Source organism: Danio rerio, chromosome 21, assembly GCF_052040795.2.
Source record: "Danio rerio strain M-AB ecotype USA chromosome 21, GRCz13ab, whole genome shotgun sequence".
In the NCBI taxonomy this organism is placed as follows: domain Eukaryota; kingdom Metazoa; phylum Chordata; class Actinopteri; order Cypriniformes; family Danionidae; genus Danio; species Danio rerio.
Genome location: NC_141041.1, coordinates 30,418,205 through 30,430,496, shown reverse-complemented (window position 1 = coordinate 30,430,496; position 12,292 = coordinate 30,418,205). Strand labels below are relative to the sequence as shown.

The window sequence follows — 12,292 nt, the reverse complement described above, 5'->3', positions numbered from 1 at the left end:
TCCCAGAGATGGGTTGCGGCAGGAAGGGCATCCGCTGCGTAAAAACTTGCTGGATAAGTTGGCGGTTCATTCCGCTGTGGCGACCCCGGATTAATAAAGGGACTAAGCCGACAAGAAAATGAATGAATGAAAATCAACGTATATTGAGATGTTCGTTCAATAAATGTTTGACTGCTCTGTTCCTAGGGTGTAAAAACCTTCAATGTTTACAGTCCGTGGAGACTTGCTTTAGCTAATCTATAAATGATCATTATCAATGACTTTAGCAGAACGGGAAATTTATATGAAAAAAAAAAATATATATATATATATATGTCGACGTTTACAACATTTACAGTCTTAACTTTACCATCAACAACAAAACAAATTTGCACATAATTTTTATTTTTTTAAGTTGAACAACGTGTAACTGAACAATGTAATGAAACTAATTTAATTTCAGCATAAACTATTTGGATCTTTCTTTCCACCTTTGCGATCACTTACCACTTCAATCTTGGGATATTTACATAATTTAAAGGTCTGAAACGTTGTCTTAATATTAATAGTCTGGGTTTTGTTTACCAGATAAAAACGACGGAAGTATCTCAGTCAGCAGGCGGTACAGCTCAGCAGAGCTCAGCGCGCTGTAAACGTCAACCAATGAAACGGAGGCCTTTGCGGGCTTGACCAATCACAGAGGGCATGTAGCAGAGCTCCTCCCCTGGCCATGTGAACACTTGCCTTTACCGCGAATTTCAAGCGGTTCTTGAAGCTGTTTAGGCGCGCACGATAACATTTGGTCCTTGTAGATTTTTTTTATTTAAAGAGTTTCAAGTACTTGTTTTATTATTTATTTGTTTATTTTCTTGATACAATAATGGCAACTCCTCCTAAGAGACTTTGTTCGAGTTTCGACGCAGACCTGAGTTTTGAAAAAAGGGCAATGAAGGTCTCGATAGAGGGAAACATTGGTAAGTTGTATTGTTTTGTTTTCTAGTCAAGTAATATAAATATACGAACTTAATATATTCTGTGCGTGCGGTTTGGTTTAGTTCGTTAACATTCTGTAACGTTACTGTTATACAGTAGCGGTATACAGTAGTGCAGTTGGCGCCAAATACTAGACCTTTTTTGAGGGAACAAAACACCATCGATTTCTGTTATTTGCAATAGCATAACTGTTTATATATTTTGTACCTAGTATAATTACTTAGTAAATGTCCACATATTCAGTAATGTCTTTGAAAGTATAAACGTGTTGCATGAAATAAAGTAAATGTCGACAGTTACGTAATTGTGTCATGATGTTACAAAGCCATGACAAACACCTGTATAAAATATAACTAATAATCAACATCAAATGGCCTAAATTTTTTACCTTAACTTTGTCTCTGCATCCAGTTTGAAATGTATAAAATGCTTGGTTTTAGTGTATTAAATTTATAATAGTTTGTACCTTTCATGTAAGTGAAGCTAATATGACGATAGACTTGCACAACAGAAACACAACTGCATGATATTTTATTAAACTGTTAAACTTACACAAAGTTTTATTTAAGGATGTTTCAGCCAATTCATGAAATAGTTAACTATCTAGGGGATTTGTTTTAGTCTGTAATAATAAGGTGCACCGCATGTTGTACATTTTTTGTTTTGCATTTTAAAACATTTATATCTGTTCAACAGCGGCAGGAAAGTCCACTTTCGTACGTTTGTTAGAGCGGGCATCAGAGGAATGGGAGGTCATACCAGAGCCCATAGGGAAATGGTGCAATGTACAGACCACAGAGAATGAATATGAGGTACAGTTAAGTCTAAGATTTGATTTTAAATAAATAAAACAAAACTTTTGTTGCACAAAGTTTTCCTTTGTTGTTTTGAAAGCTGAATATCCATGACTGAAATCGCTGTATCATGCCAGGCTATTAGTTGGAAATGACACTTTGTAAAGAAGCATACACAGACTGATTATGCAATTTGTATGTGTATATCAGAAATGCACATTAGTCTGTGCATCTAGTAATGTAGATGTTATATAGTAGTTATAAATTAGTCTGTTGTTTTCTTAAAATTCTAATAGTATAAACTTTAGAAAGTAATACTTTAAAAACCCAGTTTTAGATCCCTAAAACACCACAGTCATGTACAGTTGAAAGCAAAATGATTACCCCTCCAGTGAAATTTGTATTATTTTTAAAAGATTTCCCTAAGTGATGTTTAACAGACATTTCACAGTATTTCCTATAATATGTTTTTCTTCTGGAGAAAGTCGTAATGGGCTCTATGCACAGCTAGAGTTTTAAAGCAATGATAAACTTTTAATGAAAGCTTTATGTGACAATTTCAAGCTGTTTTTACAGCATCGATGCAATGCAAGTACAATACATTCAGTTAATTAGACTTAAGCATTAATTTATTTGTTTAAGCATAAAACGAGATTAAATTTCGTTGTAACCACTGACGCCATCAGTAGCAACAGGCTAGCGCAGAAATTCCATTATAAATAGTGTGGTAAAATAAATTCATGTTTTTAAGACATGGCTGTGCTTGTCCAATTCGCATTTCTAACAGGCAGTAAAGATTGCTGATTTAAAAAAAATCTGATCTTAAACGTAACAATTTTGTAATGGAAAGACAGTTGACCCGAAGCCCTTGGGCTGCCTGACTGAAAATTTAAAGTCTGTCTGTCTGTGCATATAGCCCATTCTTACAGTTTGACTATAAAAAACAATAACAATATAAACAATATCATCAGCCCCGTAAGACATTGTTTTTTGGCTACAGAAGAAACCACTGTAGTCCAATAAGTTGCCTACTTTACCTAACTTGCGTAGTTAACCCTAATAACCTAGTTATGCTTTTGAACAACACTTTAAGCTGAATACAACATCTTGCAAAAGAACTAATAAAATATTATCCACTATGCCAAAGACCAAAGAAATTAGTGATTACAAATAAGTTATTAAAACTATTGTTTAAAAATGTGTTAAAAAAATCTTACCATTCAACAGCACTTGGGAAATATTTCTAAAAGAGTTAAATTTTCATAGAAACAAGAGAAAAAGAATTTTAAGTGGCTAAAATGTAGATAGAGGAACTCTATCATAGAAAAAGAGTTTTCCGTTTTAATGGTGTTGTAGCGTAAACACCTCCTAAGTCCTGTCTCAAATATTAATATCAATGATTTAACATAATAAAACCTCTTTAAACCATATAGGAGCTCAGCACATCCCAGAAGAGCGGAGGCAACCTGCTGCAGATGTTATACGACAAGCCGAGTCGCTGGTCCTACACTTTCCAGACCTACGCCTGTCTGAGTCGAGTCCGTTCGCAGCTTCAGCCTCCATCTGCCAAACTTCAGCAGGCAGAGAAGCCAGTCCAGTTCTTTGAGCGCTCCGTCTACAGTGACCGGTACATACAAAAAGAGTCATGAAAAACAGCTACCAAAGAATGCCATTTAACTGAAAAGCTTGATATTTGCAAATCTCCAGATACGTGTTCGCCTCCAATCTCTTTGAGTCCGGAGATTTGAATGAGACCGAATGGGCCATTTACCAAGACTGGCATTCATGGCTTCTCACTCAGTTTGAGTCGCAGATTGAACTGGATGCCATGATCTATCTTCGGGCTGATCCTGAGGTATCTTGCAGCTCATTATGTGATACACCTGTAGTAACATGGAAATGATGGAATAAATGTTAGGATGGTTGACTGATTATATGCATGATCTGCAGAGGTGTATGCAGCGGCTTCAGTTTAGAGGACGAGAAGAGGAGCAGGGGATTCCTCTGGACTATTTGGAGAAGCTGCATTATAAGCACGAGTGTTGGCTGTACAACCAAACCACAAAGTTAGTGATTGGCTTATTATTAGGTGCTAAACCTGCATTTGAGCTGTTTGAATTTCTTCCAACACATTTAAAGAGATGAAGCCACTCAAGGACAACACATACACTTAATACACTTCATTAAACATGCACACATAGACATCATCATCAATAATAGATGCTGGCATATATATATATATATATATATATATATATATATATATATATATATATATATATATATATATATATATATAATAACTTACATTTGATTGTAGCTTTGACTTAATTTAATTGTAATGCACCTTTCATAAAGCTGCTTTGAAAGAACAATCATTGTAAAAAGCGCTGTACACATAAACTTGAATTGATATCTTGTCTCATGCAGGTTGGACTTTGAGTATCTAAAAGACCTTCCCATCCTGATCCTGGATGTTAATGAGGATTTTAAAAATGACAGAATTAAACAGGAAGGTGTAATTGATAAGGTATGTATATATGGGTGTGTTTGTGTGGACGCTTGCAGTGCAGTGTTTTTGAATCACCATATTTGGATACAGTTTGATATTGAAAGTAAATTACTCTTGTTTTATTTCAGGTCAAGGAGTTTCTGAACAGCCTTTAGCATTTAAATAAAAGTAATTTATTGTGTGTTGATCATGAAAACTTGATGGATTCATGCATGTGGTCAACTGAGTGAATTTTGTATCATTGTGTTGTTATTTTTAACTGATTGTTATGTTTAGCTTGTATATATCTATTTTGTAATTTTACATTAAAATATCATTTTAACAAAAAGCAAACAAAAAAAATCAACCATGTGTTATTAATTTTGTTTTAAGTACTTTGTATAGGATAAGAATTACATCAAATGTAAAGTGTGGAATATTTTGTGACGAGCAACATATGCTGTTGGTGCAGAGATACTTTTTTATACATTTTGTAATGAGTTATACAGACTTAATGTACGTTTTAGTTTTAATGTTGCAGGATTCCCACAGACCAACTCTGGAGATGTCAGTGGTTAAAAAAAATGATGCTTACATTACACAATTGGAAAGTTCATTTAGTTACTCTCTGCACTTAAATATTTAATCTGTTTGAAATTGCTCTGTGAGTGCTGAATCATTTTTTTATTTAATTATGAACCACTGCAAATGTCATGTCATTTTATTGGAGAAGAGCTGTGGGATGAATGTGTATTGAAACAATGTATAACTTGAATAGAGAGAAAAATAAAAGAGGTTTCACAACCAGAAATGTTTGCAGTTTTAGAGACAATTCATTCCAGTTTTTCTCATGAATACTTGGCCAAACTCTTGCTTGCTGTAATACAGGTTGTCAGAACCAACAAGGACCTGCTGACTCAATCCATCTTTTGTTCATTATAATTAAAGCTTTCAAGGTCAATGTTGACAATCCATTTAAGTTTATTTTCAGATTTCTTTAATATATGTTAAGACTTTTGACTCGTTAAAACCTAAATTTTTCTATAATGGAGAACATATATAGATATAGATAGATATGTGTGTGTGTGTGTATAAACAGTTGAAGTCAGAATTATTAGCCCCCATTTAATTTTCCCCCAATTTCTGTTTATTGAAGAGCAATTTTTTTTTCAAAACATTTCTAAACACAATGATTTTAGAAACTCATCTCTCATAACTGATTTATTTTATCTTTGCTATGATGACAGTAAATATTTTACTAGATATCTTTCAAGACACTTTTATACAGCTTAAAGCTACATTTAAATGCTTAATTAGGTTAACTAGGCAGGTTAGGGTAATTAGGCAAGTTATTGTATAACAATGGTTTCTTCTGTAGACTATTGGGGAAAAAATAGCTTAAAGGGGCTAATAATTTTTTGCCTAAAATGGTTTTTAAAAAAAATTAAAAACTGCTTTTATTCTAGCCGAAATTAAACAAATAAGACTTTCTCCAGAAGAAAAAAATATTATCAAACATACTGTGAAGATTTCCTTGCTCTGTTAAACATCATTTAGAAAATAATTAAAAAAGACAAAAAAATTGAAAGGGGAGCTAATAATTATGACTTCAACTGTAAATATACATACTAGCAAAAGTTTGGGGTCAGTAGGATTTTTAAATGTTTTAAAATGAGCTAATCCTGCTCACCAAGGCTGCATTTATTTAATCATAAATACTGTAAAAATTGTTAAATGTTATTGTACTACAAAATATCTGTTTAAAAGTTTATCATTTAATAATATATAATATAATCCTGGCAACGCAGTAGGTAGTGCTGTCGCCTCACAGCAAGAAGGTCGCTGGTTCAAACCTTGGCTGGGTCAGTTGGCATTTCTGTGTGGAGTTTGCATGTTCTCCCTGTGTTCTCGTGGGTTTCCTCAGGGTGCTCTGGTTTCCCCCATAGTCCAAAGATATGTGGTACAGGTGAAATGGGTAGCCTAAATTGTCCGTAGTGTATGAGTGTGAATGAGTATGTGTTTCCCAGAGATGGGTTGCGTAAAAACGTGCTGGATAAGTTGGCTGTTCATTCCGCTGTGGCGACTCCAGATTAAAAAAGGGACAAAGCTGAAAAGAAAATGAACTAATTAATTCCTATGATTTTAAAAATGAATTTTCAGCTTCATTACTCTAGGCTTCTAAGTCACATGATCCTTCAGAAATCACTTTAATGATTATAAATATTATTAAAGGTATTAGTAATAGCAATAATGACTGGAGTAATAATTTCATTTGAAACTACATACAAAAAGAAAGCAATTATTTTAAAAAAAATATAAATTTTAATAAATACTTGACAATTGTTTTTATATTTAATTAATGCTGCCTTGATGAACAACATTAAAAAAAAAAAAACTGACCCCAAACTTTTGGCCGGTAGTGTATATTTCTGCTTGGAAGTGGTTTAAATGTCAAATGATCTGTAGCAATGTCCTGTGTGGCATTAAGGCCTAAATAATACTCAATATAAATATATACTTTTCATTAGTCTAGTTTGCATCGTGAACCTGCATTGTAAATACAGTGGGTGGGACCTATTTAATGCCATATACATTTTAGCCACTTAAATTAGAAGTCTAAGAAATGTTTCAAATATGTATTAACCTAAATTCATCTTTAATATGTTGTTAGCAGAGCAAAGATGAAATGTAAAGTTAGTTAGGTAAAACATACTTCTGTACAAAATAAATAAATCACCTTTTTGGAGACCTCATTAAATACTAGTAAACTGCAATCTCGTTCATATTTCTCTAGTCTCATTAAACTCATCTTCTCGACTTCAGGATGCCCCACTGTATCAAAAAATACTCGAATGTTCCCCTGCACAACATTTTTAGACTTTGCATAGCCAGAAAGACATTTATTGTTTGACTCACTGAATTTATTTTAATATTGGAGGACTTTTTTGAGGCTGAAATAACTCCTTTAAAGGTAAAAACACAGCTTTCCATGCAATATTTCCATGGAGTCATAAATTACTGTTCATATAAAATTGGCTCACAGCTTCTTTACCACAGTAAGATGTCAAATATGTATGCAGAAGAACGTAGAAAAAAAGTTATGTAAAAAAAGATTTCGCAAATGCTATGCGCATATTTCCTCATGATACACTTTGATTCACATGCTATATAATGTTTGTATATTGTTACATATGTGTGGAAATTAAACTACAAGTCCCATAACGAAATCGAAATTACAGAAATCCGGGTATTGCTTCACCCTAGTCGGTCGCGCCCTCCTCTGAGCAGACTGTTATTGACACAGTTGTCCTGAAACATGTTAAATACTAAGAGCTGCTTAATATTGGACGCAAAGAGTTGACAGCCACTCAGACTTTCAGCTGTCAGTGCATTAGATGCACTGTATTCACAAAATAATTCGACAGTTACTGTCTTGACTAACCAGGTGCATCTTGCAACGCAGCACTGTAAACATGACACCGAAACTGACAAAACTTCATAAATATGATTGTAAAACAAATTAACCTCTACTTTCTGGAAAAAGACGAAAATAGGCGTTTCGTGAGGGCGGGAATTTGTGACAAGCGTGCCCGCGTCCAATCGTCTTGACTTAAAAATGTTTCCTGGCGTTAAATCTTAAAGCCCTCGTATCAACCAACCTTGACGTTGCGTGCTTTCGCTCGAGTAGCGTCCGCCGCAGCCAATCGTCTTCCAGTCCTCAACTCTCGCGCCCAATGTTCTTCGCATATTTTGAACAGGGGCGGGACAATACACAAATGGAACGAAGTAGGGTAGGTTGTTAGAAAGTTAATGGCTTGGGGGAAAGAGATTCTCTTCTCGCTTCAGGAGAGTTTGAGGATTTTTCTGAAGTAAAACGTAATTATTTTATAACAACATAACCCCAAAGAAAGTGAAGAGACAACATTACCTTCACAAATAGACGTATTATTTAAGAAAGTATGCAGGATGCAGTAGCCGGGACGGCAATGCTGACGGACGGCTTCGAGGACGAGATTGACTCGGTGACTCCGCGTTCCCCAGCGTTAGGGATGGGGGTTGGAGCTACACCAGGAGCCGGACTCGGGGGCCTCGGGATCGGCGTCGGTGGCAAGAAAGTCCGCTTGTTCGGCGAGGCTGGCGGGCCCACCACAGACAGACTTGATTTCAAACTCACAGCGGCCGCAGTGCTCTCCTCGGGCCCCGGATCCGGCAGCGACGAGGATGAGGTGTCTGAGGTGAGAGCGAGTCTGCCAGTAGGAAAGTGTGTGAGAGTGTGTGTGTGTGCTAGCTCACATGCTAATCCCAGCTAGCCTTAATAGGCTTCATTCCCAACCCACCAAAACCCTGGAATTAATCACCTCGTCTAAAGAGAACGACTTATCACGTCCCACTTTTGTCAACATTCACACAACAATGTCCTCACGCAAGGCGCACCTTGCAGACATTTCAGCAGCGTTTCATGCGACCCACGTTGCCAGTTGCGTTTCTAAATAGCTGAAATTCAGGCGAGCTAGCTTAGCTTAGCACGGGCTCAGAGACGAAGGCTGCGATTTGGGCCTAAACAGAACATCAGGGGGCAACGCCATCGTCTGCTAGTTAGCCGTCCCGAATTATTTCACTTGCCACTTTAGTTTACGTGCTTAAAACTGTAACTGGCCACACGTCGTGTCTGCGTGACAGTCGTTTTGAAGGATGTAGAAATGGCGTTAGCCGAGAAGCTAAGTGGATCTTGGTGTGTAACTAAATATTAGCTGGAAATATTAGCTGTTTAGCAAAGCTTATCTGCGTGACGGTGCCTCGCCAGGCCTTTGCACTGTTGGTAAACTTACAGCTCGACTTCGAGGTGATATTTGTGCCATTTTTGACTGTAGGAGCGTGATGTAACAATGTTCACATTAACCTGCGTATTAGTGCTTGTGCTTATATGTCCACTACAGTTTCTGCAATTTCACAAGTCGCAGATGTTAAAAACATCAAGCTGTAAGCTTAGAGGTTATTATTATTTTGCTGTCAGAAGAGCAATCATTTGCTATTATGATAATCAAGCGCTGGGTTTCAGGGCGACTTGTCATGCGGGTTTGGCGTCAAATAGCCAGATGCACCTGTTGGGTCCTGTAGATGTTTAATTATCAATCCCACTAAGTTTTCTTAAACTGCAGTCACGTATTCCTGAAAAAGGTGTGTTCTTTTCTGTTCTTCCGAGCTTAGATGTGATCTGGATACAACTTTAATGCAAAGATTGTGTAGATTCATCTTTGTTGACAGTTGACAGGTCATGACATTTGCCACGCAAGAATTGCATGATGAACAATTCATGCATGTTGTAGCTGTGGACAATATGACCAAAAGATTATGTTACCAGATGAGAGATTTTATATCGCATTAACACATTAATCTGGAATTCTGTAATAATCATTGAAATCTGGACTTTAATAGAACTATGCGGGGCCTGCCTTGACACAATCTATATTGTAAAAAGCGCTAATTAAATAAACATGAATTGAATCTGTTTTTTTTTTTTTTTGCATGAAATAAGGTTGTTGCCATATCACTTTCGCAATCAGATGGATTTGAATATATTCTTGACACTTTCAAAATCAGTCAAAACTAATACTTTTCGTTTTTTTTTTTTTTTTTTTACATAAAAGCAAACAATTTGTAATAGGGCTGCATGATATTGGATGAAACTGACGTTGCAATATCTGTATATATATATATACATTTCATTTAATGCGATTAGGCATGGGCCGGAATAAGATTCTGAGGGTATGATAACCTTCGATAAAAATATCATGTTTTTACGGTATTGTGATTATTGCGCCTAAATAAGTTATTACATGTCTAGGTAAAAAACAAGAACTTTTCCCCATTTAACAACATATTTCATAAAAACATTTTGGAACAGTAGCTTTTGATGTAGAGGTTGCTTTTCTGCTGAATATATTGTGTCCCTGAAAAAAACAAAATGAATAGTTGTGAAAAGCAAAATAAAAACAACAACAACTTACATATACCTTAGGAAAGGTATTACAGGAAACTTTGACCGTTTTAAAACCTTGACTTTGCCAAACTGCGTTAAACCTTAAAACCGGTTATCGTCCAATGCCTAACTGCAATATATATTGTTATATATTATTTTAGATGATATTTTCATTTACTTTTAAAATTGACAAGCAGAGTTAAATACAACAGATACAAATAAACAATATGATTTTCCGTGGAGTCAAACAGTATTCAGAAACAAAAGGTAAATAATCACCGTATTATAATAATAATTATAATGTTTTAAAAACTCTAAGCGTAACATTTACATTTAAATGTACCTGCTACGTTAACTGTAATGTCTGATTAACTATAATCCCAATCACATTGCAGACTCCTGCAGATGTAACTATTGCAGATTTGAATATTGCAGTATGGATGCTGAAATGATGTATTGTGCAGCCCTAATCTGTAATAAGAATAAAGAAACTATCAGTTATAGAACAAACAGATACATCAAAACATAAATGCACATAAACAGTGTTACAAGAAGTGTTTTCGTAGGTAAATTCGAAAGTATTCCAAAATACCTTTCACACAGCTGATTGTGCTTAAAGATGAACATTTAAAGCCTGAAATTAAACTTTTCTTTAGTTCTTAGCGATTGTTATTGATCTTGTTGTAAACACTATTTAGATATTGTAATGTTTAATGAAAATGTCAAAACGTCATCTGGTTTAAATGACAGACGTCTGTCCAATTTAATTATGACTAACTTCCTCAAACATGTAGTTTGCTCAAACATGATAATATTTGTGTCCACTTTTAAGTGTAACAACCATATTTCAATATTCAGTCAACAACTGATGTAACAGATCAATTCCAGACTCCCGTACAAATGTAATGTTTATTAAATCATTGTATGTAGTATAAACTTTTACTAATATGATATTATTACATCTTCAACCTCTCACCCTCAAAAAAGGTATGCAAATTCTATACTTTTATGAAAATGCATATCATAACTGCAATCTCTACTGGTTGATATTTCTTCTGGTTTTTCATGTTTAGTGATATATCGTTCAACATACTCGCTCCACTACCAAGTGGGCAGTGATTAAGAAATATTAATGCTCTGTTCGCAAGGGCTCAACCTTTACCGTCTGCTTTAAAGCAAATGACTACAGTCAAATTGAGTTTGTCATGTCCGCAAACATATACACTGTTGTGTTAGAGCTGCACGTGATTCCTTCCTTCTATCTGGAGTACAGGGGTGTGTCTGTTGCCTTTTTTTAGCTTGTAATGGGTGCCCCACTCTTGTGTTGTTGGTATTTGTTTGGAATTTAAGGGGGAGGGTATTAAAGTTGGTGGAGGTACATGCATATGATAACAGGCTCAGGTATGACCTGCATTTCCACAAATTCCTCTGCACTCCATATGCACTTCCTGCTAGGTCACCCTGTGTCATGTGTCAGTCTGGCCTGTGAGCTTAAAAGTAGACTCTAAATATGTGTAGAAATGTTATGTTTGCAAGAAAAGAAAGAGTTGCATCATTCCACATCCACACACACAGCTGAATCTGGATACTTAAATTGACCTGGAGGGTAAATTGTGCAAATTTGTTACCTTGCATTCATGAGATTATGGATCCAATGAATGCGTTCTTTAGTTAGATTTAAATTCTTGACATTTTTTATGCTTGTGGTTGAAGTTGAGTTCTGCATTTTTCATGTCATTGGCTATGTTTTCATTCTTCTCATATTGAAATTTATGTCTTATTTGTATGGCACTTTAAAATGCGACATTCTGACTTGTTGTTTTGCTGCAAGCTATATAAATTATTCTGTGAAAACCTGCTAATAACTGACTATTTCGAAGTCGGATTTGCATGCTTTAACACTTAAGTTGGTATCGGTTGTAGGGTTGGGTGGTATGACCATAATTATTTCATAATTACATTATTTCATGATGTAGTTGGTGTATTATGTATTTGTATACATGCATTATGTTAAACTAACATTTAGGCATTTATCAAGATATTTATGTATGAAAT

At 35.3% G+C, this 12,292-nt stretch overlaps 2 protein-coding genes across 6 annotated transcripts in view; both read left to right on the top strand.

Annotated features, from left to right (window-relative positions):
* The first annotated feature begins 743 nt into the window (after positions 1 to 743).
* On the top strand, positions 744 to 5,065 carry zgc:110540. The gene is given in 7 exon segments (NM_001014352.2): positions 744 to 953; positions 1,669 to 1,784; positions 3,200 to 3,393; positions 3,474 to 3,621; positions 3,717 to 3,832; positions 4,197 to 4,296; positions 4,407 to 5,065. Coding segments are annotated over 7 exon segments (795 nt in total). The 5' UTR covers positions 744 to 859; the 3' UTR covers positions 4,434 to 5,065.
* Positions 5,066 to 8,031: 2,966 nt separating this feature from the next.
* The window catches only part of ankhd1 (ankyrin repeat and KH domain containing 1), a 74,491-nt gene continuing 70,230 nt past the window's right edge, over positions 8,032 to 12,292 (top strand). For 4 of the 5 annotated variants that reach the window (XM_087300083.1, XM_087300082.1, XM_087300081.1 and 1 more), the window contains exon 1: positions 8,051 to 8,492. In XM_087300083.1, coding sequence (XP_087156209.1) covers positions 8,217 to 8,492 — 276 coding nt within the window. In that variant the 5' untranslated portion in view covers positions 8,051 to 8,216. 5 annotated transcript variants of the gene reach the window in all.